Source organism: Oryctolagus cuniculus, chromosome 14, assembly GCF_964237555.1.
Source record: "Oryctolagus cuniculus chromosome 14, mOryCun1.1, whole genome shotgun sequence".
Taxonomy (NCBI): domain Eukaryota; kingdom Metazoa; phylum Chordata; class Mammalia; order Lagomorpha; family Leporidae; genus Oryctolagus; species Oryctolagus cuniculus.
This window is the reverse complement of record NC_091445.1, coordinates 38,837,166-38,861,984: the sequence shown is the minus strand read 5'-3', so window position 1 is coordinate 38,861,984 and position 24,819 is coordinate 38,837,166. Positions and strand designations below refer to the sequence as shown.

The following is a 24,819-nucleotide window of genomic DNA, read 5'->3' as shown; positions in this document are numbered from 1 at the left end:
CCAGGAAAGATTTGGGGTCACGTTTTTTTTCATTCCCCTGGGGGAATTTTTTTCATTCCCCTGGTGGAATCAAATGAGATGCTAGAGGTGTTAGGTTGGTTATATTGTTCCTTGTGTGTTTCAAAGGCAACAGACAGGTGGATTCCTGCTTGTACTGCTTCCCTGGTACTAGCCACTACGGGCGCCATGCTGAAACACATGCCAGTCCCCAACCTTCAGGTCATCAAATGGATTCGTGGCTAATCTGCTCCAAGGGCTTACCTTTAAAAGTCAGTTCTAACTTATAGACTAATAAATAATTATAAATCATTTTTTGTTTGCTTCCATTGTAAAGTGTCATCTGAGATCTAAATGCTTATCAATGCTTTGAAGCGAGCAGCTCTATGTTACATTGTCTGCATTACGTATATGTTATAAGCTTTTTTCGAGAAAGGACAAAGTGAATTGAAAATTAAGTCAAAGGAAAAAAATAGGAAATATGTCTCTGAGAAATAAAACCTTCCTGAACTTAGCATTTCTTTTGTCTTAATTGTTTCTTTAGTATATGATTCTAATCTGACTTTAGACCATTTTTTAGCACAGTTTTGCAAATAGAAGCCAATGATTATAGGCTAACCATTTAGAGATTTGCAAAAATGCTAGAAAGCCTCTTTCTCAGTGGGAACAATGAAAGCTCATAGAACATCAGCTTGTCATAGGAGACCTGCGTGCCATCCCCACGCGATGCAAGGCGGTTTCCTTCTGCATTCGCTGTCTTCTTTAGGGAAATGCATCCTGGTTAGCCTTTAATGGGGAGATGCTTTTTTCTTTTTAATGGTTGGTTTCGCTGAACACTCCGGCAGGCTTGCCCGAGCAGTAAACTTGGAGCGCTCTAGCCTGTGCACGCCAGGATCCTTGCTCACTGTCATTTTCACCCTGGGTCGTCCCATGCTGTCCCTTCCCCCACCTTTTCTTTTTTTCCCCTTTCCATCTATAAATGTCAGGAGCTTGTGCGCCTCCCCTTTGTGTATGGCTACCTCGTAAGGTCAGAGAACTAAGAAGGGGAGAGCCTTTGTTACCTCCGGGTGACCACACTTCCAGGGCTGGGCCCTGGCCGCAGGGGTGGTTGGGAGCTTTCTGAGGGGTGACCCATGCTCATGGAAGAGCAGTGGAGGGACAATCGGAAAAAGGCCAGCAGTGTCTTGTGGCCTCCCTGCTCCCATCAGAGAGCCTATTTACCGTCACACCAGGAGTTACCCATCCGTTTAGTGAAAGGAGAAAGTAAGAAGGGCCAAAGCCAGTATTTTTCAATCCTATGAACTTGGGAGGGCCCACTGCTGGCTCCCTGGGAGGCACAACCCTGTTACAACAAGCCCTGTGAGCCTTTGCTGAGAAACACACCTTCCTTTTTCTAGTATTGTCCAAGAGAAGCTACAAAGTATGCTATTTCTAAAATTGGTTTAGGAAGTGGCCTGGTTCCAAAAATTCCCTTTCCAAACACAAGAGCCAGCAGCTCCATTGTAACCTTTATTTTATAAGTGGTGGTAGCAATTGTGCATTGTTAAAAAAATAATTTGGCTGGGAAGTGCTCACTTGAAAAGAGAATCCTAAATCCTTTCATGTTATTGGGTGTATGGAAATGAGAAATAATTTTACCAGATGTTTGCTAGTGTAATTTAAAAATTACTAAGTGGATTTCTTTTCATTTAATACTTTCTCCATTGCTAAATCATAAATAAATATCTATATCTATATATAAAATTTAATTGCTTGTGTCACGACAGATGAAGTGGAGCCAAAGGAAAAATGGCAACCAGCGACACAAGAGCAAGTCCACGTTCAACCCCTGATGAAGTCATTCAAATAAATGTTGCAATTTAGACATTGCTGAGAACAAAGACAAAAAAATTGTATGAATTTAATTTAAATACATGTGTCTCATTATTAACTTACTGACCTAGCTTGACAAGCCAGAAGACAAAGTGGAGCTCTGATCTGCGCACAGAATTCAGTCAACAATACCAATTAAGCAGCTCAGACAGGAACTCAATGATTTTTCACACCAGGCTCATATAGAGTGTGGATGTTGAAGTAAAATATTCTAATGAATTCAGACCTCTCAACCTGTCAAGCTCTCCGTGAAACAAAAAGAACCCATTTATCATTTCTGCACTAAAAAGATCCACAAAATCTCAACATGCCTTTCTTGTTAAAATTTAAATACTCCATTAGCACAAATGCAAACTGAGGCCATTAATGTTTCCAGGGAGACCCATAAAATGCTCCCTGATAATTTAGCCTCTCTTTAGGAATCTTAGCTTTGTCACACCTGAATTCTTCCCATTGTTCATATGAGCAACTTCTGTGTCTGTTTCATGGACATACATCTATTTGAAAATATTCCTGATGACCAGAAAGGTCTTTGGTATATAATCTGAAGACATTTTGGATGTGCGGTGAAAGAATCTCCAAAACCTTTTTCTAACTTAAATGTAAGAATCTACCTTGATTCTTTACAAGTTAAGAAGACGACATATGACATACAGAGGTGTAAACACAGATAGGCATTAAGGATCAGGAGGTGTGTTTAAATAACACGTTGCCATTTGTATTCCCAAATCTTCATGCACGATGAATGACCAACCAAGTGATGAAATGAATGGGTGCTTGTTTGGGGATTGTTCACCTGCTGTGGTATATAGAGACCCAAGCTCCTGCCCTTAGGAGGCATGAAATGTACGTTTGCTGCCCTACAGATTGGCTCTGGGCAGAGGTTTGTTCTGTACAAGGGTACAGCCATAGACGAACATATTTTCTATTTGGAAAAATATAATTTTGAAGTAAATATATAATCTTAATATATCATTTTACCTAACAGAATATAATTATATATAGTATTTATACATAATTTATATAATATATACAATCTAACTTTTATATAACTATTATATTTATATATGCTTTTTATATAAATACACACACACACACTCTAGAGTGCTGGGGCTCCCTGGGCTCCCTGGCTTGCTCCGGTGCTCTCTGTGTTTCCCCTGAGAGGGCAGGAGAGCAGGTGGAGGAGGAGGAAGAGGAGCCTGGGAAGTCGGGAGCACAGGAACCCCCATCATTTGCTTTTTGACCTCGTGTACCTCTTACCCTGATGCTCCCTTGCATCTAGTGAAAGGAGGCCTGATCTGTGGGGTCACTGGTGCATGGCCCCCAAGTCCATGGAACTTCTGTAAAACAGAACGCTGCCCACATCTCTTCACCTCTGGACGAGAAAATTCAATACATGTAACAGTTGTGAACCAAGGGGCTGCCTGCCAGCTTAGTCAGGTGAGAGAGCTACCCGGGAAGGGCTTACGGCTCAAGTCTTGAAGACTGATCCAGCCTGCTTATCAAAGATCCCACAGACACTGGATTGATACCCAGGGATTGAGAAACCAAGGTCAAAAATGGGATAGGTCGTGTGGCTCTTTGGCTTAGTGGGTGCTACCCAAGCCCCACACTGGAATATCTGGATTCAGTCCCCACCTCTGGCTCCTGTCTCTAGCTTCCTGCTAGTGCAAAACCTCGGTGGCAGGAGTTGCCTCAAGTAATTAATTAGGTTCTTGCTGCCATGTGGGAAACCTGGATTGAGTTCCTGGCTCCTGGCTTTGGCCTGGCCCAGCCCTGGCTGTCGGGGGCACTTGGAGAGAGAAGCAGGAAGCTCTCTCTCCTCTCTTTCTCTGCCTATTAAATAAATGAACCTTGGTAACCGATGGAATGGGTAAAGAAATCATGCATGCACACAAGGGCGCGATTTGAAACCCGGAGGCCTGGGTTGGAAGGGCAGCCCCGCGGTGTGCCTTCTCCTGCACTCTGCGTTTTCTTTGCACCAACAGGTCATGAGAAGGCTAGAGAAAAGCCTGGTGGCCTTCTAGCCACCACATAACTTCGCTGCCCTTTCTGGTCCTTCCCTGCAGGAAAGCCTGTTGTGTTCCTAATAACTGTTTACTGTTGCTCTTCCAGAAAAGCTGCACTTACATTTTATGAGGGCAGGAGGTCACTCCACATTGTGGGTTATCCCTCCCTTGTGGCCTGGTGGAGAGACCTCCCCGGCCCTCCCATCTTGTGGGCACCCACTGCTTGTCACCAAGCTCTTCAAAACAGTCGTTTGCACGTCCTCTCTTAGAGCCGGAGAAATGCCACAGTGCCGTGTTCCAGACCGCTCTGAAATGACTAACTGGACTCCTGTCAACTGTCTCCCTTAGGAATCCGATCATGGGACACAAACCTGATTGAATGCAACCTGGACCAAGAACTCAAACTTTTCGTATCTCGACACTCTGCGAGATTCTCTCCTGAAGTCCCAGGTGAGGCTGCTCTTCTGTGTTAGCCGAGAACTTGAAATGACGAGAGCCAGGCTGTCAGCTAGAAAGCTGTGCCTGGTGCATCAGAAAGACGTCTTCCTATTGCTAAAGGGTTCTTTGTACTTGTTATTATCAGGTTAGCCAGCAGCCACCATGTGAGTTATCTATTTTGTGGATTCTTAATGAGAAGTTTCTAAGTTCTAGAGTCAGGTCTCTCTGTTTCTCTGTTTCTCTCTCTCTCTTTTTCTTCTATCTTACTGTACTCTGAGTACAAAGAATTGCAGACTGTTTGAATATTATTTTTACTCAAATGAATACAAGTCAAATATCACCATAATCCCACAACTCTCTTCCCTCAAAAGGAAGCATCAAGTGCATTTCAAAAGGAATTATTCATCATTCATTCTTACCCACCCTTGTGTTACCACAACATTTTTACACTGTGAGGAAGAGTCTCATATTCCAAACTGCTGTTAAAATAGCCCTTTGGGGTGGATGTTGGGGTGCAGTGCATTAAGCTGTAGCTTGGGACACCTGCATCCCATGTTTGGAGTGCCTGGGATCAAGTCCCACCTCTGCCTCTGCTTCTGATTCAGCTCCCCGCTAATGCTCTTGGGAGACACCACATGCAGGCTCAAGAACTTGAGTCCTTGCTGCCCATGTAGGAGACTCAGATAGGCTCCCTGGCTTCAGCTCCTGGCTTCCAATTCTGGCTGTTGTTGGCATCTGGGGACTGAACCAGTGGATGGAAGACTCTTTCTCTCTTTCTCTTTCTCTCTTGCTCTCGCTCTCTCTACCTTTCAAAAAAATAATAAATAAGCATTAATAAATAGCCTTTCTTCCAGCGATGAAAAAGAATACTACAGCATAATTAAAGGTAAGGCGATAAACATTTATCATACGTGAAGGCACTCCTGCTAATTAGCCGCCTCGCTGGGGCTGTGCTCTGGCCCGAGTCTCTGGTACTGGGGATGTGTTCATGCTGACCCATCTGTCTTCCCTCTGTGAGCAGTGACCCCTATCTTCTCCCAGTGGGTCACATGTGAAGACTGTGAGCTGTAGTTTCTGGCCCATAAAGACTCCAGACCTGAGATGCATTTCTGAAAAGCTTTGCCTTTGATCATCAGAGATACTGTATTGCATTGGATGTCCTATCGCTTGGATTTTATGTAAAATGTGGTAAACTCTTTCCTGAGTACATGCTCTTGTGACGTGGTTGCTAATCTTATTGGCATTGATAGGCCATGGGGAGTGGGGTGCAGCCTTTCCCGACTGATTAGATCACATTCCATTAGCCTTATATATGCTGAGATTTGAAACCGCTGTTATAGAATGTCCTCTTCTCTATGAATCACCCTTGGCCGGCAGTAATATGCCCCTGGGACTGCCTTGGTTCTTCCTTTTGAATTTGACATTAGAATAAAATTCCATACATTTCAGTTATCCATGCGAATTGTGACTGTTAAGCAAGGCATTGAATAAATGTGCTAAGAAAACATTAGCAAGAAATGGTGCATTAAAAGTTAAACTTGCTACAAAGCCATGTGAAAAATCAGCTGTTAGTAACTTGGCATTGAGAAGAAAACCAAAAAAGAAATAATGACCCAGGGACTAACAGACAACACACAGTCGACAAAGGAAAGGTACAGTGGGAGGCTCTCTCATTTCTACTGTGTTCTTCTGTCATGTAAGATCTCACAAAATATAAAGGAAGTGTCCTTTCCAAAAGCTACGCTTATTTCAACATGGACAAGCCAAGCCTTTATTCTTTCTCTGTAGGTTGTTCTGACTTTCTTCTGACTTTTTGTCATGACTGTTTTCACTTTTGTAAGCAAAGCATGTGGTTCAAATTGTGTTTATTCATATTTGGGTTGGCTTTATAGAATGATAAGTGTGGATTGCAAAATGATAGGTTGCAAAGAGTTGATGAAGAATTAACCATCTTGGGACCAAAAGTCCTAGTATTACTCTTGGGGGCTAGGAAGATCAAATCTCCCTAAACTGCCACCTTAGGCTACTGTGCCCCATTTTTCTCTCTTTCCCCCCTGTCTCACCTACAGCAAGGTATGGTTACCTGCTTAGTTGTATCACTGCTGCTAGATGCAGTGTTTGGAGGTTGGCCACTGGACATCTTTACTTTTTTTATTTTTTGCCAACTCCAGAAAGAAATTGTGTTATGACTTTTCCCCAACAAGCCTCTCTGGAAACTCAGCTTCTAGGATAGAGTCACTGTAGTGTGCCCCTGTGAGGGGGACCATGCAAGTTTCTGACCAGGGCTGTAATGCAGACGGCATATCCCTAGTTCATAGTGTTTGGGACTAGAGGTATTTCAGATGATGGAGATTTTCAGTTTGGAAACATTTGCAGAGACTTTACCCGTTGAGCATCCCTAATCAGATCTGAAAATACAAAATGCTCCCAAATCCTCTGTTTCAGCCTGTAGGTGACAGAAGCATATGTCAGCTTCTCTCTCAGGTAAGTGCATTTTAGGGAGAAGAGATGCTGCAGGTCAAGTACACAAAAATTGAGTGCATGAAAGGTCACAGGATAATTTCTAGATTGGGCCCAAGATTTTAGTCTTTTCTGAACAAGCTGGAAACAATTGAAGTCTTTGTCAGTCTGGTGGTCTCTTTCCCACTTGAAATTCTGTGACAGCAAATTCATGTACCCCAGTTTTCCTTGAAATGGAAATAGCTGCATTTGGAGTTTCCAGAATCTGTTAATATGGACTCAAGGAACAAGGTGAAGAATGGATGCCATAAAAAGTAAACCCATTTGCTCCAGTAGTTCAAAAACACTTAAATAACACCTACAGCGTGCCAGGTGCTGTGGGGCCTGAGGTGGGCGAGAATTTACTGAGGAATAAAGCAAATGCTCTCACGCCCTTGATTGTACACTTATATTCGTGCAGCAAGAGGAGACATTTAACAGGCACACACAGACTAACCTGAAAGCCAGTCCTCTGCATGAAATCCAGGCTTCGCCTGGTATTTAGTTGTAGTTGTGTTGAGGATTCTTTGTAGGCCAGCGGAGTTAGCCTTCCCTGAAACAAGTAGATTAGGGCTCAGGTTTCTCTTCTGTGTTTTCCCTTCAAGCTGATGGTTAGACTTTTGTTGTTTGGAAGAATTAGCACTTACAAAACACTGAGGACAGCCTCGGATTGCAGTTAACAGCTCATGCAAATGGCACAGCTAAATTGGAGATTGAGCTTGGTTATTTCTGTGGGCTAGCAAGCCCCACTCAAGGCATTGTGAATGGGTTAGTCATGAGCGAACATCCTTTGAGCTGTGAGTGCTTTAGCTGCCCAGGGTGGAAATGGGGAGGTGCTGCCCCCTGGAAGGTGCGCACTGGGATCCTTATTGCATCCTGCTGTAATTCTTGGATTGGTCAGTCACGTATACCCACCCTGCTGTCCCTGATCTGCTGAAGCATCGGCTTCCTGGCGCCCAACTCTGCAAGCACCTGCCGTGTGCCCTAGCAGCTGTCTGCTGATACGCCGTGATGGACAGCTGTCCCTGGCCACATCGCAGTGGGCTCAAGTGAGAATGGCTTTCTTGAAAGAAAAGGTGAGGCGCTTTTCCTGAACATGCTCCAGTCTGACATTCCAGTGGAAGTTCAAAGTTGAGTCTTTTCAAAGGGGAGAAACCATTTTGTATTGCCTTATCTTTATGAATTCAAGTGCAGTCATACGATTCTTATTGATATGTGCTTCCTATACTCTAATCATGTTGGACAAAAATCATTTTTTATGTCTCATCACAAGATTGACTTAGCATGGCGTGTGAAGCTTTACCATGTTACTAGAATTTGTTTCCTCTTCCAATCCTGTTGCTTCTTTCCCAAATGAAACTTTAGACCTCTCTCCATACAATAATAGCTCTGTGGGGTTCAACCTAAATGGAGCTGGACTCCATTTCCAAACAACAAACAAGCAAGTTCAAGACCATCACCAGGACAGAGGACGTCCAACTGAAAATCAGTTGCAATTTTCTTTTTTCCCATCATTTTGCCACTTTTGTCTGTTAAAATAATTTAAAAATTTTAATAGCCCCGTGAGTTACCAGCAACAGTAAGGATTAACAGTGCAGATTTTGGAGCCAGGATCTTCACGTTTGACCTAGCTCTGCCTTGTGTGTGCTGTATGACTGTCAGCAAGTCACTCTGTTCTTCTGTGTCTGAGTTTCGTTGTTTGTAGAGGGGATGGTCATTTATCTTTTGTAGAGTTTTCATGAAGATCAAATGAATTCATGTGTGTCATGATCTCCAGACAGCCTCACCACAAGGCAGGCAAAGGCAAACTGGTATTCACGGTGTCCCCTTGTTGATGATGTATTTGACCTGCACAGTTGGGGATTATTATTGTCAATGGGAAATACTGGGTTTAGATATTTGGCTGGCTGGCTTTTAGTCATTGGTTTTCATTTGTATTCAAGTTTCTCCGAGGACAGTTGCCTTCAGCGTAGTCGGAAGGCACATGGCTGCTGCTTTATGTGTAGGGGGCAGCAGCACTCTGTGACTGAGCTTAGGAAGACAATGGCTTAAGGCGCTGCTGGAGCAGAGTACGGTCCCCAAGCTGTGCGTGCAGGGATACCAAGGTGCAGAGAGAGCCCGGCGCTGCTGCCTCCCCGCCGTCACCAACCCTGGGCAGCTGCTGCCACCTGCTTCTACCACTCCATTTTCTCCTCTCTCCAATCAACAAGTGACTGTAGACAGGCAGTTTTTAGACACTGAGATCCCTGTGCTTTATTTCCTTAGCTGAATAAGTAGTAGGTTTTGGCATATTCACATTTTGTCACTAGTTTTGTAATCCAGGATCACAGTCACAAAAACGCTCACGCCATGTGATTGAGTCTGTAATGTGTTGATGGGTGGTTTTGTTGAAGAAGCCACGCCTTCACAGAGGATAAACAAACCACAGCTGAGCATCTTTAGATTTGTGCTGGGTGACTGCTAAAAATATCGTGCCTGGAAATGGGTTTCTGATGGTGAATTAAAATGCGCCTTTGGATTTCAGTCAGGCGAATCCACTCCTCTCTGACATTAACAAGGCACGATTTTACAGCTAATATTTGCAAATAGAATGATAAGAAAAGGCCAAAATGCTCTTAGAAAAGGGTCAAAGACTATTTTTAGTGCTCCCTCGCTCTGTCTAGACTTGTGTGTTTAGTCTGTCGTTGTGTAGAATTATAGCTTAATTGTATGTGCCTAGAATACAACAGTGGCTCTATGACAGGGAGTAATGAATGTGTTTTCAGTTCTGCGCCCAGTGTTCAAATAATAAGGCACACAAATACATGTTCCAGAAGCTTCCAAGAGCTGAGTTAACCCTCAGGGGTCCCGCGACTTCAGAGGCAAGGCAGACATTTTAATCCCACGTTTTCTCTGTTGTATGTCCATGTGCCCAGGGCTAGCACCTGTCCCTGTGCTCACATGGCTGGACGTATCTTTTGTCATGGCAGTCTCCTAGTAGGTGAGGAGAGGAACCTGGTATTTGAAGAAAACAACACATCGTCTTGTTTTGTTGGAGTAACAAGACCTGTGTTGAACATCCTTTGAGGCCAATGCTGCCCACGTGGGCAGGAACCCTCCATTTTAAAGCAAATGTCTGGCCTCTTTCCCTCTTGCCCACTGTCCTGAGACCTCTAGGCTCCTTTGTAGGGGGCAGGGTGATCTGCAGCCCCTCACTCTGCCTGGTTGCTCCACCCCGCCTCCCTTTGAAAGAGTGAAGGGGCTAGACCTTCGATAGAGGAGGAGGAGGAGGTGTAGAATTTTATAGTGCTTGCAGGACATGGCATCATTCCCGCAAGGCTTGCGTCTTGTACACCTTTGAAATCTGACGATCCTCACACTGATTTTTTTCCAGAAGGTGCAGGTGTGGCCGACAGAAAGGGATAAGATGGCGTTTCATGGCCGTGTTCAGGCACCTGCATTCCACAGGGAAGTTAATGACAGCCCATTCAGACCACCCTGGAAATAACTATTCAGCTCTCCCTGTTTTAGAGGAGAAAGGATGTTTCCATCCGTCGGCCCTAATGGCTCTCAAGCGGTTCCTAATGGCCACCGCGGAACCACTCGACATGGACAGGCACAGGCAGCAGAAAATTGGCTGCCCGGGCCCAGGAGCCATTTTAGGGCGTGTCAATAACCCCTCCATTAAACCCAACTAAGTGCGTTCCGGAACAGCTGCTAAGGTTGCTAACCAAGGACGGCACCTCACGCTGACCATCCATGCTTTTGTCTTCATTCGCAGAGACCAGCGCAAGCCCGGGGCTTTTGTTGCTGGATTCTTTTAAAATTAAATTTTATTTTTAAAGCAGCCGACCACAGCGGACTGTCCAACCGCAGAGTCCCTTGCCTTTTCACTGCCCGCCCTTGAGGTCTCTCTCGGGGACATTTTGTCCGGCATCTGTGGTCGCCTGCTAGAAATAGTGTTGGCGGATGAGGAATAAAGCGTCAGCTGGGAGAGTAACACACGACAAGGACATCATACTTCTGGGCGCTTATTAATAAGCAAGGTATCCTAAAGGGATACACGGAGGAACAAGATAGCCCCACTGTTTATAACTGTGTTGGGAAAGTGAAGTCGTTCATAGCTTTCAAAATACAGTGCTGTTTAACAAAGAGTGTGTACCTCATTTACAAAGTGTGTGTGTGTGAGAGAAAGAGAGACTCAGCTTCCTGAAGACATGGGGTGAGGCTGGAGATCAGACCAGCATCTCAAGTCACATTTTGATTGTTTAGTTACAATGGCAAAGGTTCCCCAGGTCCCAGCACCCCGCCCCCAGCTGCTACCCAGGCAACGACCAAGTATCCCCAAACAGCATCCTCAAGGGTTTATCCCTTTGTTTGCTTGACTGCGGGTTTTTCGGTCTTAATTTGCGTTGCCTGCGAAGTCATATTTCCTTGGTCTTAGAGACTTGTGAGCAAGTAAGAAGTGCCCCCAGGGAAGTGCACTTAAACAGGGACCAGGAGAAATGAACATAGATACAAAGGTAATGTTAGCTTAATAAACTCTCCCACCCTCTGTGGTTGGGACTGCTGAATGCTTATAGGAAATGCCACCGGAGAGCCTGAAAAATAACAGTAAGCAAGGAAAATGGATGCTGAAAGCTGAGGGCGCACTGGCCCTCATTCCAGTGATGCAGATGGGAGCCGCCTCTGACCCTTGCCTCTGACCCTTGCCGCACGGTGTGTCAGAGTGGTAAGGATGCTTCACGAATGTCCCAGGCAGGGTTGAGGTTGTCGTCAGGAAAGCCCTCTGAACCTGCCCTGGGCTGTTAAACCGGCCCATTCTTTCTTTCCTGGTGACACGGGGCTCCGTGGAGCTGTGAGTGGACAAGCCACTGCCGGGCACTTTGGTGCCATGTGGGCGACTCACACGCAGAGGGAGCAGTGCACTTCCTCGCGCCTCCTGCCTGCTCGGCACACCTGCTGCTTTCCACTTTGTGAGCTGTCAGGCAGTGGAACTGTCCCATTCGGGGAAGTTAGTGGATCACCATAAAATTAAAGCGGGAGCAAATGCTGTCCCCAAGGCGAACCATCCTGTCTCCGTGCAACTGCCTCTGCCATTTTGAACACTCTGCCTCACCAGGTGGGTTGGCCAGGGAAACAGATGTGAAAATCACTCGATGGAATGCCGCCCTTTTTAAAATCGGACCTGCTGCCTATTTAGAGATGATGTGGCACCAGCTCTTTCATCTAGAATTCCAAACAGTTTCTTGGCCCCAATTCTAAGAGTTTTTGGCAGTGCAATTCAATAGGAAATGGTGTTTGGTGTGAAGTTCCGGAGGCCCCACAAGATGCTCCAGCTACTTTTGTGGTGTGTGTGTGTGTGCGTGTGTGTGTGTGAGAGAGAGAGGGAGAGAGGGAGAGGGGGAGAGAGAGGGAATACCGTACATTCTTCCAATCCATTGTCAAGGAGATAATCTGTTTGCATTCTTTGTGAAGGTCTATATCTTTCTAGAAGGTGCCCTACTATCAGGCAATCTGTCATTAAATATTTATGTTCTGCAGTAAGGCACAGTTCCAGGCCCTGGCTCTGCAGGCCATCAGAAAACACGTAAGTAAATCCTGGCCCAGGAGTTGTTTACAATTGAGTATGGAAATAAGGGAGCTAACAGAGCAAGCCGGTCTACACTAGGGGCCAAGTGAGAATTTTGCAAAGGGGTCCTTCCATAAATTCTGTTCAGGCACCTTTAAAATTTAGAAGCCTGGAAATATGCACTGAGATTGTATCATCTATACAAATGGGACTGTAAAAACAATAGCTCCTACTGCACCGGATTCTCTTCTTGTGAGAAGGGAATTTTGAATTAAAGTATCCCCCTGTTTGGAGCTACGCTTGAAGTCTTTTACTTTGCTGAAGAAAAGGTTGAACTGATGTTTGAAGGATTTAGCCTGCTCTCCTGTGAGAAGAAAGCTGCTGGCCTGCGTACAGAAGCGTCATCATTTCAAGAGTGTTTCCGAGTGCTGGAAACTTGTTGAGTGTTACACCCTGAAGACACCAGGGCGAGACTGTGCAAGCGAATGGTTTTATGGAAATAAATATGAAATCATTGGGTCACTGCCCAAGGCTGGGCTGGACACTTTGGAGAGTGCCCGATTCAGCTGTTCCCTGTGTCAGGAGAAGGCGAGGGCGGGGGTGGGTGGGTGGGTGCCAGTTGTGAGCTGCTTCCCGGGACCCCCTCCCATCCCTCCCAGGCCAGGAGCTCTGAGCCGTGCCTGAGATTCTTGGTGCCCACACCGCTCCCTGATAAGTTGCTGTCAGTCTTTCCTTTCCTGAACAATGAAAGGGTTAACTAGATCAGAGCATCTTGAAGGTTGTTCTGCCAGCCATTCGTTCTGCAAACCATTAACAGATAGTCAGTGGGAAAGAATGCCATGGTGAGATAAAGTTTGGGAACTGTGGCATACGCAATCCTGTTATTAGAGGAGGCAGAGAGTATATGTACTTAAACTTGTTTGTGTCTTAGCATAAATTTCCTTAACCTATTGGGCTAGTCCCTTTTGCCACCCTCCATAGATCTAGATTTCTGTAGAACACAGTTTGGTGAAGGAAGGACTTACTGATTGCCTTGTACTTCGTGACTCTGTGAATCTCTGGCTAAATTATCTTATCACTGAAGTGTAGGCAGGAGCTCCATCTACTCCACGCAACTTAAAATAGCTTTTAATTCATAGCTTGAATCCAGTGAAAGAATTTAGTTTAGAAAGTTGGCCTCTCCTATCTACCAGGATTCTAAATTTCAGGGAAAAAAATTATCGTACTCAGGTTGATGGTTCTTTGGCTTCGGCTTTCCCATCTGTCTTTACCTTGTAGACAGTCGCAACAAGACAAAACATAGGTGTGTTTGCTCAGTGCCAAATGCCTGCACGGAAAGTATTTGGAAAGTCAAGTTCATGGGTGTTTTATCTACACGTACCAATTAGGAAGTAGCTTCATTTTTTCCACCATTAAAGATGAGAGTTTCCCCGTTGATGTCGGGTGCTGCGTGGAGCTTCAGTTTAGCCACTCAGTCACGAATCTTTGGAAGGAGGCGCAAGGTTGGACTTCATGAACGCTGGGGATGCCCCGTGGGTAGAGTGAAAAGTCTCAGGCATATCATTTGTTATAGATGATTGAGAATGACCTGCATTTTCAAAAGCATGATCAACTGTGCATATCTTGTCCTGTGAACTGTCAATTAGCACAGTGTAATTTAACAAGTCAGTTCATGCAAATATGAACACCCTTGGGAGGCAATGCTCAAATCAAATTATTACTGACAGTGTATAACTTGTGTGCAGGTGATCATTATCAGAGAGCCATGATTATCCAGAAGGAAAAGTGATTTTTATGGTAATGTGTATTACTATTGACTGTTGATATCTAATACTTTTAAGGTAACAATTTCCATTTGTGTGGCCCTTAATTTGGTCATTTTCTTTCTTTCTTTTTTTTTTATTTATTTATTTGAAAGACTGAGTTATAGAGAGAGGTTGAGACAGAGAGAAAGAGGTCTTCCATCCACTGGTTCACTCCCCAAATGGCTGCAAAGGCTGGAGCTGAGCCAGTCCAAAGCCAGGAGCCAGGAACTTCTTTGGGTGCAGGGGCCCAAGGACCCAGGCCATCCTCTGCTGCTTTCCCAGGCACACTAGCAGGGAGCTGGATTGGAAGTGGAGCAGCTGGGACTCAAACCAGTGCCCATATGGGATGCCGGAGCTGTAGGTGGGGCATTAACCCGCTGCACCACAGCCCTGGCCCCAATTTAATCACTTTCTCACACACACACACACACACACACACACATACACACATACACACAGCCCTAGGATTTGATATTTTGTGTTTACAGTGAACCTAAAAGAGTATTCTAAAACTAAAAAGAAATAATTTATATACTATAACAGCATTGATGATAATATTTCTATAGATGAGAAGTACATCTGTAGAAATAGTATCAGCAGTGTTGTTATTGTGCATAAATTCTAGTTAGTAGAAAGTTGCTGATAATCCCTCCTGGAATTATGTATTATTATTTTTCAAAGCTTTAGAATCCAATCTTACAGACATTTCTTTCATAACAGAGAGCTCAGATTTGTCTAGAATTAATTTAGAATTCCTAAACCAATTCATACATTAGCCTAGGATACACTTAAGTTTTTTGTGCAAAATCTGAGCATATAAATGTTATTCTTTCTTCCTCCCAAATAGAGTGATATTTTTAAAGAGAGGTTTTTACAGGGAGGCACTGTACTCGTTAGGCAAAAAGCAGCAATTTATTGAAGCGCTGGTGGAGAGAGCTGCACTCATCCGAGACGGGGGCACACTGCTCTTCTGTTTGCTTGCAACCCAAACTCAGAACAGCCTCATTGAGTCTTGCCCGGATGATGTGGGAGAGAGGTCTTTTCCCTGTGCCTCGAGGTCCTCGTCATAGACCCTAGTGGTAACCGCACTGTGAACCTGAGCCGTGCTGACTGTGGGGAGTTCGCAGGACTGCAACTCGGGGGAGCAAAGCGTTGCTCTTGAGGTGGCCACAAGTGGTTGCCTCCATACCAGCGTGGTTGCATTACTCCTTAGACAGCAGTGGCGATGTCTGGCTGTTCCAGGCCTTCTGAAAGAAGCTTTGGGTCTAGATATTACAGTAGAACTCAGGACTGCCATGTATGCAATGGCAAGTGTCGAGAAGGAGACCGTGGCAATTTTCTGGGTAACTTGATACTGGAGCTGGGAAACATGCACTATTTGCACTGTCTGCATTGTCCTGGAGGGCACACGGCCTGCTTCTAGAGCCCACCGTTTTCCCTTCCTGCCTCCTGCAGTGTGGCCCTTACCCAGGAAAACATAATGAGGTTGCACAGTGAGAAGTGAGATTGATTTTAAAGGCTTATCACCTGTGCTTTCAGATTGTCCAGAATATTTTTAGACAAGTTATATGGCCGAACTGCATAGCCATTTGCGTGCACACATGTGATTTGTGCGTGTGTGTGTATCTACTACTTTGCTTTTATACTATTTGAGAAACATTTTTCCCTTTAAAGAGACATTGCATGTCCGAGTGATTGGTTGATAAAAACCGTGACATTTCCTTTGGGTTTTCCTTCGTTGTGTTGTTCCCCCACTTCCTGGTGTCTATTTTCCTCCCCTTCCTCTGCTTTCTTCTACTCTCCAATCACAGTTTTCTGTCCTACAGATAATATCGACTTGAATCATTTTAAAATATCTAACACAAGATCAGCGTGTGCTTGTTAAAGAAACATTCCATTATGTATTCATTATATATATTTATTCTGTGCCTTATTTTTGTTTCATTTTATAGAGAGACTATTTGGAGCCTTTGAGATGACATCCCAGCATATAAATATAAATGAAATAATTTGCCAAATTAACTCACTCCAGGGAGCATTTAGAAATATGCTTCCATCATCAGATACAAGTGCTTATTGCCGGAACCCTTTATCCAGCAAATGGATTTTCCTATGCTTGGTACGCAGACTCATCACAAATTGGAAACTAGTTACCAAGAAAAAAAAAAGTTCCAGTGTACAGTTTAAAAAGAAGAGGAGGAGCAACCAAATAAACAAAATACTTTGAATGTGAAAAGCAGAGACCAAAAGCATAAATTATGTAATCAGAGGGTAGAAGTTTTTTCATCATTCAGGATTCTAACTTTTCAGAATTTTTTTTTTCCCAATTTCAACTGAAACATAAGAAAAAAGGAATGCAGTTATCTTTGAACCCTAGAAGTAAGCTGGCCTTCCTTGGGCTAATGCCCCTTGATAAAGAGCCTTAGAGTGGTGCCAGACCCACAGGCTTAGGAGCGGTGCGACAGTGAATGATGAGGTGTCTTGGGCTTGAGGAACTATAATTAGCTCTTAGTTTGGAAAAATAAGCTGCCTAAGAAATCTGACCATTTCCAATGATTACTTTATTGCAGATAATCTCTTTGTTCCCTTATACATTTGGGTGTGATAAAACGTTTAATGACAGTCTATCAGTTACTTTCCTAGACCTGGCAACCTGCAAGCTCTCTCTTGAGACCCGGTGGACAGAGCCTTTAAGGCTGGGAATCGGAGCCAGAACAGCTGAGCTGTAATCCCAGTCCTCCTGCTAAGTAGATTTGTGCCATTATGGACACATTGCTTAGCACGTATGCACTGGCTTGAGTTTTATTATCTCTCAGCTGCTTTTTATGTTTAATATTCTGTGTTGTAATATCAACTCATAGTGAGAAAAAGTCATTCAAATATTTTTTTAAAAAATGGTTTACATGTAAAGTCGATAAACATAATAATGTGTAAAGCCAAGATGCACTGTTTGTATGAAGTACTTTGGGATTCTTAGAACTGGAAACTTGGTTGTAGTGAATAAAAATATGTGCACGCAATCTGTTCAGTCCACAAATACAGCCTGCATTGTTGCCTGGAGTCTGGTCTGTCAGATAGTATTGAAGTTAATAACAACCGACTCTGTGCCGTCTCCTATGAAGTTCTCTGTCAAGATCGAGGTCAAGGTGGAAACATTCATCCTGCAGCCACACTGTGCCACCGTGAAGGGAGAGAAGATGCTGTATGTGAAAAAGGAGATTGACCTGGCAGGGGGGAGCGTGAGAGAACTTCAGACCTGAGATGTGTGAAAAATGCCTTTTATGTTTCCCTTTTACACATTAGCGTTTCAGCCTAGTTTGATAGGTTATAGGGTATATAGATTTATTTTTTTAAAGATTATTTATTTATTTATTTGACAGAGTTACAGACAGAGGGAGAGAGAGACAGAGAGAAAGGTCTTCCTTCCGTTGGTTCACCCCCCAAATGGCCGCTGCACCGCGCTGATCCGAAGCCAGGAGCCAGGTGCTTCCTCCTGGTCTCCCAGGCAGGTGCAGGGCCCAAGCACTTGGGCCATCCTCCACTGCCCTCCCGGGCCACAGCAGAGAGCTGGACTGGAAGAGAAGCAACCAGGACTAGAACCCAGAGCCCATATGGGGTGCCGGCACCGCAGGTGGAGGATTAGCCAAGTGAGCCAGCCCCTATTTATTTATTTATTTTAAGATTTATTTATTTGAAAGGCGGAGTTACAGAAAGGCAGAGGCAGAAGCAGAGAAAGCTTCCATCCTCTGGTTTGTGCCCCAAATGGAGACAGAATGGCCAGAGCTGGGCCGATCTGAAGCCAAGAGCCAGGAGCTTCTTCCAGGTCTCCCACGCAGGGGCCCAAGGACTTGGGCCATCTTCTACTGCTTTCTCAGGCCACAGCAGAGAAATGGATCGGAGGAGGAGCTGCCTGGACTAGAACTGGCACCCATATGGGATGTTGGCACTGCAGGCAGCGGCTTTGCCTGCTGCTACACCACAGGGCCAGTCCCTAGGGTATATGGATTTATCCTGAAGTTTGTAAGAGTCAATGTGAGGCTAAAATAGCACATTTCTTAGGAAACAGGAGCAATGTAATAGGAGTTACTTTAAAATGTTTCTATGAAGATACTAACATTCTTGCAAGGATCCCACTAATCTGTGAGTCAAGATCAAAGCAAAAAGAGAACTATCTGAACACTCGTTGGATTATTAAACACACAGGACCGAAAATCCACGCATCTGTATTCATTTTGCCTGTTAACTTCAGTCATACCTGACACAGTACCAGACTCCATGAGAAAAATTTGCTGGGCTACAAAAATCTCGATGGAAACTGAAAACGCAGCAACCAGCATTTCTGGCCACCAGAATCGGAGGTCTGGGGTTGTGACAGCGTTACGGTCCCGGAGCCCCTGCAGCGCCATGTCTGCGGGGCTTGGCTGTTCAATGCCGCCTCCCAGCATCTTCCCCGTGGTGACGCTGGGGGTGCTTATCTGGTAGCTGTTGAGCCTCGATGGGGCAGTCAGCTCTCAGTGCTGTTTGCTTTGTTCTGGCCTGTAGCAGGTGGCCTTCTTGAATCACATCCTTGATCAGTCGCCGTTTGTCAGTTACCTTCTGGTAGAAATGGCCACTTGTCTTCTCCTGTGTTGATCACTACCTTTTGGCCCTGTTTGACGAAGTACCTAAAATCTCAATCTTTTTGTATGAAAATGCTTTTCTGATAACTAAACCGAACAACTTGTGTTCTAAATGGAACCAGTGCCCTTAGTGGGCAAAAATAAAGCCTATTTCACCATGGCATCTACTAAAGAACAGATTTTCTTAGTTTATAGATGTAGTAGTTCCTTGGAAGTGTTAATAATTCAGTGGCAGGTTAACCCTTTCAGTAGCATTTGTGCCAATCTTGATTTACCTCTCGACTCTAACTGAAGCTAGAATAGGTTGTGAAGAAAAATTGCGATACAAGTGTTTTCTGTTAATTTTTTTCTGGAATGTTCTGAGCCCTCTCAGTCTGTAGGCTTTTTTCAAGTAGCAAAGTTCTTTTCCATAGATCTTTTCGTTGTTTCTCTTCCTGTGGTTCTGATTTCAGCCTCCAGAATGGTTTGAGCAGGTCTTGAAACGGAACTTGTCCTTGTCCTCCATCCTCTCTCTCACCGTCTCCTCTTTCATCTCCTGTGCGTGTCCCTCACACCCATTTCACATCTGGCCTGCACGCCACTGATTCCATGAGTCCAGACACTGCTCGTACTGCCCCTGGTGCAGATTTAAACTATGCATTGCATCCTATCTCTCTGGCTCCCTTTGTCCATCCACCTGTGGCTTCTTTTTAAATCTCTGCCTCTAAGTCGGCCTACACCGTGTATATGGTCTCCATCATTTCCTACAGACCACATTTGCCACGTTTGTAGACAGCAACTATCTTTTTCTAAAATTTTATTTTTTCCTCTTTAGGAACTATTTTTAGAAATTTGCTTTCCAAGCAAATCTTAAGACATGCTCATTTTTTTTTCCTTAAGCTGCAGAATTTTTTCAAAAGTTTCATTTTGAACTCTGTCGGCTTTGTCTTTGCAGCGAAATCTGCCTGTGCTTAGCAGTTGCCAGCAGACAGGGCTGTAGCAGGTCCTCAGCTGGTCTCACTGCCCACCTGACTGTGGGCCACTTCAGGAAGTAAGATTTAGGCATGTCTGCCAAGCTGTGTCCACCATGGTTCTGCAGGTTCTGGGGCGAGAAGCCAGCTGAAAAGGAGGTGCCTGTCTTCACTACCAGAGCCCACGCCTCTGGTGGGGAGTTAGATGGAGCCTGCAGTTCTTCGCACGGTTGTGACGCAGATACGAAAGGCCACTTGGCAGCAGGCCCTCCTCTCCAGGGGGGCCATGGGAAGAAGGCAGCAGGTGCCTTGCTCCGAGCCTGTGTTTCCTGTCACACCCCTTGGAGTTAGGGATAGATATTTGAAGAAGGCGTGACAACCGTTTCAACCTTCTTGGACTGCAGGGGGATGGTTAAGGGTGGGGTTCAGGAGGGACAATGGCCAAGTTCAAATCTGAGCTCTGCCTCATGGGTAGGTGCCCTGTGCCTCATGTTGTTCAGCAGTAAGCCTCCCTTCTCAGGGTTTATGATGCACCCATGGCTGTAGGGCGAGTGAAGTGTGGAAACGGTGGCTGGAGTGCGTTACGTGCCCTGTGAATGTTTCCTATGGTTAATGCGACTGCTGCTTTTCTGATGCGGAACATGCGTTTGAGGATCTGCGCCGTGGCGTGCCGCCTAGCAACAACGCATAGCACATGGGAGCGTGGTCCTTAGACTCCAACATCTGGTGACACCATGCAGCCTGGCTCGTGCAAGTGCACGCTGTGACATCCATGCAGTGACAAAACCGCCTCATGACGCGGTGCTCGGAACCAACTCATTGTCATGCAATGTGCGGCCGTGCAGTATTTCGATTCCTCTTGGCACAGCTCCTTTTCCGCCCTGAACCTCCTCCCTACCCCCCACCCTGCACTTGTCAACATATGGTTATCTCTAATTTAAATCACCATGGTCCATTGTTCTGGTTCTGTGAATTTTCTTGACTTTTTCAATGATCCACAAGCTTATGTAAGGCTCTGTTGCAGTGTTAACCCATCAGTTAACTCCATCTGACTGAAAATTGCCATTACATGATGTAATCACTTGTGAAAGATCGGTGATGCTCCCAGAAGGTATTTTGATTCAATACATTTCAGAATCATATAGTTTTAAGAAAGAATTATACATGTTACTTATTTTTTGTTAAGATTTATTTATTTGTTTGAAAGGCAGAGTTAGAGCCTGAGGCAGAGAGAGAGAGAGGTCTTCCATCAGCTGGTTCACTCCCCAAATAGCCACAATGGCTGGAACTGGGCCGATCTGAAACCAGGAGCCAGGAGCTTCTTCTGGGTCTCCCACGTGGGTGCAAGGGCCCAAGCCATTGGGCCATTCTCCACTGCTTTCCCAGGTCGTAACAGAGAACTGGATTGGAAGTGCAGCAGCTGCGTCTTGAACCTGCACCCATATGGGATGCTGGCACTGCAGGTGGTGGCTTTACCTGCTACACCACAGTGTTGGCCCCCACATCACTTATTTTTAAAAGTTATCTGGTGGCTGATGCCACGGCTCAATAGGCTAATCCTCCACCTGCGGCGCCAGCACACCGGGTTCTAGTCCCGGTCGGGGCGCCGGATTCTGTCCCGGTTGCCCCTTTTCCAGGCTAGCTCTCTGCTGTGGCCCAGGAGCGCAGTGGAGGATGGCCCAAGTACTTGGGCCCTGCAACCCATGGGAGACCAGGAGAAGCACCTGGCTCCTGGCTTTGGATCAGCGCGGTGCGCCGGCTGCAGTGCGCCGGCCGCTGGGGCCATTGGAGAGGGAACCAATGGCAAAGGAAGACCTTTCTCTCTGTCTCTCTCTCTCTCTCACTGTCCACTCTACCTGTCAAAAAAAAAAAAAAAAGTTATCTGGTGAGTTTGTTTGGTTCAGTGATAAAGAATTCTAAGATTATTCTAACTAATGTGTAGGTATTTTGTAATATAAACCAGTAGTTTAGCAAATATGTCATCTTTTTTGTTTCTGTTTGGAGGGGAACAAGGGGTACCCAGCTGGGTTTTTTCTAAGTTTTTGTCTTGATGCAAGAGAAGAATTCAGGAAGAGACATAGAGGTGTGTGGGAAAGCAAGGTTTACATAAGGGGCTAGTACACACCAGCAACCTGAGTGCAGGCAGCCTCTCTCACTGAGGAGGGCGTGGCCTGTGCTGCCCCTATGAACATCTGCCGTGTTCTTTTATTGGCTAGGAGGTGGTGCTTTAATTGAATATACAAAGAGGGTGGAGTTTGAGTGGAGCTTCCGTACACCTATTCATCCTGCTGTCCTGGGCGCAGTGGGTGTGAGGCTCAGGTGCATCCGGGGGAGTGGGTGTGCCCAGCCTGCAGCCATTTTAGTTTGGCACCAAGAAGGGTGGGGCTTTAGGTGGTGCAGGGCTGTGGCAGGGACATTGTGGAAGCCTACAACTCTTTGCTCCCTAACTCCTCCTTCCTCCCTGCCTACCCCATAGCAAGAGCAGTTTAAAAAAGAGGAGAAAAATCTTTATTAATGATGGATGCTTTTAACTGTCACTCAAGGAAATGCGTACAAGATGTTGGCAAAGCCAGAAGAGCTGATTCATCCTGATTCAAATCAGCCGAACCGCGTGCTGTTCCATCAGATCTCGGCAGTATTCAGTCTAAGGGCTTCGCTGTTCAGGTTTCTCTGTCGCATTCTCAGTTCTCTACTCGAAGTTCCCTGCAACGAAATATTTTCATCTCTCTTTGTCTAGTCAGGGTCTTTCACATCTCAAAATGTATTTAAATCCCTTTCTTCTGTATGGTGTTGTAGAAAATCCCTTCCTGCAACCCCCAGCTTCCACCAAAAGCAGCGCCACAGTCATTGTTCTTGTCACTGCACGGAAGCCTGATGCACAGCAGCTTTCTCTGTTTTAACTTCAGTTGGTATGTGTTGGTGAGTCAGAATCATGCATGTTGTCATTGGTGACACCAGGTTGGCTTGGTGGAATAAGAAAATGCAACTTTACTCACATGGTCACTTGAGGACATAAAGTTTGCATCATAAAATCCAGCCCGAAGCCTTGGCCAGTGGAGGTCTTAGATTTTGGCTCCTTCTAGAATCGTCACAGCAAGGCTCCGCCGCTGCATTAGGGGGCCATTGTGTTCCCAAGGTGCCCCCTCCCCCCAGAAGGGCTTGCTGGCAGCTCGCATGGCCACCTCCCTTCTCCTGCATAGCAAACCCTGTAATTATAGCCGACTGCATTTGTCCCCAGCGTCCGCCGGATGATGTCACTGCATGTCAAACAGGGGATTAGCATGAAGAGAGACGTTTTCATTTCCATGAAGAAGAATTTGGTTTTGCTTCATTTTGTTCACAGGAACTATTGTCTAGCTTCCTGGGTGAGCAAGCCGAGGTTGCAAATGCGGATGCAGCCGTGGGCTGACCGCACGTGTGGAGACGTACTCTGCACTGCCTCTCTATCAGTGCAAGTGTCTAGGACACGAAGCACTCCTGGGAAGTCTCCTCCCTGCTCACATAAGCAGCCATCTGGCCCTGCAGCAAAAAATGTCCCTGCAAAGTGAAGGCAGGGAGCAGGCCGCGGGCAGTAGGAAGGGAATGCTGGCGCCCTCCGAGCTCTGACACGTCTCACTTTGTGCTCCTGGCATTGATCGAGTACGTCTTCGAGTCTCCTGTGTTGCGTCTCAGTGAAAGCTCTTAGATCCTTTCCCATAGGAGAACATAAATCAGGGAGTGAGGTGGAAGCCTGCTATCACAGAGGCTTGGAGTCCAGAACACAATTTTTATCCATTATTTTCAGCTCCTCCAACACAAATAAACATAGGAGGAAAATCTGCTGTCAGAGTTGGAGGAAGGGCATTACGTCCTCCTCTTGGGCACTCTGACAAAAGCTCGGAGTCAGAAACTCTGAGTTCAAATACCAGCTCTAGTCTTTGTGAGCTCTATGACCTTAGGCACTGCTGGTGGCTCTGAGCCTCAGCTTGCCTATCTGTACGATGGAGTTAATTTGCAGGAGGATGACCCTTATGAGGTGGTGCCTGGTACCTATCACCTGTTGGTTTCCACCCCCAAAAGTTATTTCCTTTCAGAAGATTTGCCTTATTGTTATAAAGGTGGTAGGCTCCGTGTGTCTTTTCTCTGGTGTTTCTAAGTGTTTTTGCAGAAATAGGCGAGGGAACTGACTCTGGCCAGCCTCGAGTCCCTCCCTGTTGGGTAGAAGAAGGAGCTAGGAGATCAAGTGTCGCCTGGACTAGAGAGCTTTAGCAAGAGGAATTGTTTTTAATTTTCCCAAAGCAATGGACCAAAAAAAAAAAAAAAAGTTCCTGTGGATTTTTCTTGCATGGCTCAGAAGCCCTTGCAGTGTTTCCCAGTTTTCTCTATATTTGGACAGCAGGATTTGCTTCACTTCTTCGGGCCAGGGTTGTCCTGGTGGAGAAGGATGATGAATCGTCTTGCCAGTGATCGTTGGCCATCCAGATTGCCCTGGGACCTTTTTCTGTTATCTTTCTTATTTTATCATGAGAGGCAGCTGGTGAGCTATGTCTTTTACCTCTTCAGACTCTTTGGGGTCCAATTTGTTGTCTAGAAGAACGATATTTTAGAAGTATGATTCGGAATCATGCTGGATTTTAGGGTGCAGCTTGGCCGGATTTGACCAAAGGTCTTCAGTTGGCAATTTGTCAAGGTACGTGGCCAGCCAGTCGGATGGACATCTGGGCGAGCCACGCTGAGTGTCCCAGGGAGGACTGGGTCATCTGAGTCACCTGTCTTGTCTCTGTTGTGTGGGAGAAGAAGGGAGGCAGCTGTCACGTGCTGGCACCGGCCCCGGCTATGACGTGCCAGCTACTGCACTGAAAGTCTCACGGTGCGTGTCCCCTCCTGAGCTCCTCCTGAATTTACGGAATATTGCCTTTGTTTCATCCACTCCCTCCCCGGGACTCAGTGGAGTTTTAAAGCACAATAGCACCGGTTAGCTGAGTGTTAATGTCACTCGCAGACAGGACACGGTCAAGAGGGGCGGTCAGGTGCCCTCCCTGGCGCCTCTGTTGCGTCCCTCCACGCTCTCGGCACGGCAGTATGGTCCAGGGCTTGTTC

General features: G+C 45.7%; 1 protein-coding gene across 1 annotated transcript in view; it reads left to right on the top strand.

Moving 5' to 3' along the window:
- Window positions 1–24,819, top strand: part of MAP1B (microtubule associated protein 1B) — a 97,409-nt gene that overhangs the window by 3,756 nt on the left and 68,834 nt on the right. The window contains exon 2 of the mRNA XM_051833246.2: window positions 4,227–4,328. Coding sequence (XP_051689206.2) covers window positions 4,227–4,328 — 102 coding nt within the window. The remainder of the gene's footprint in view (window positions 1–4,226; window positions 4,329–24,819) is intronic.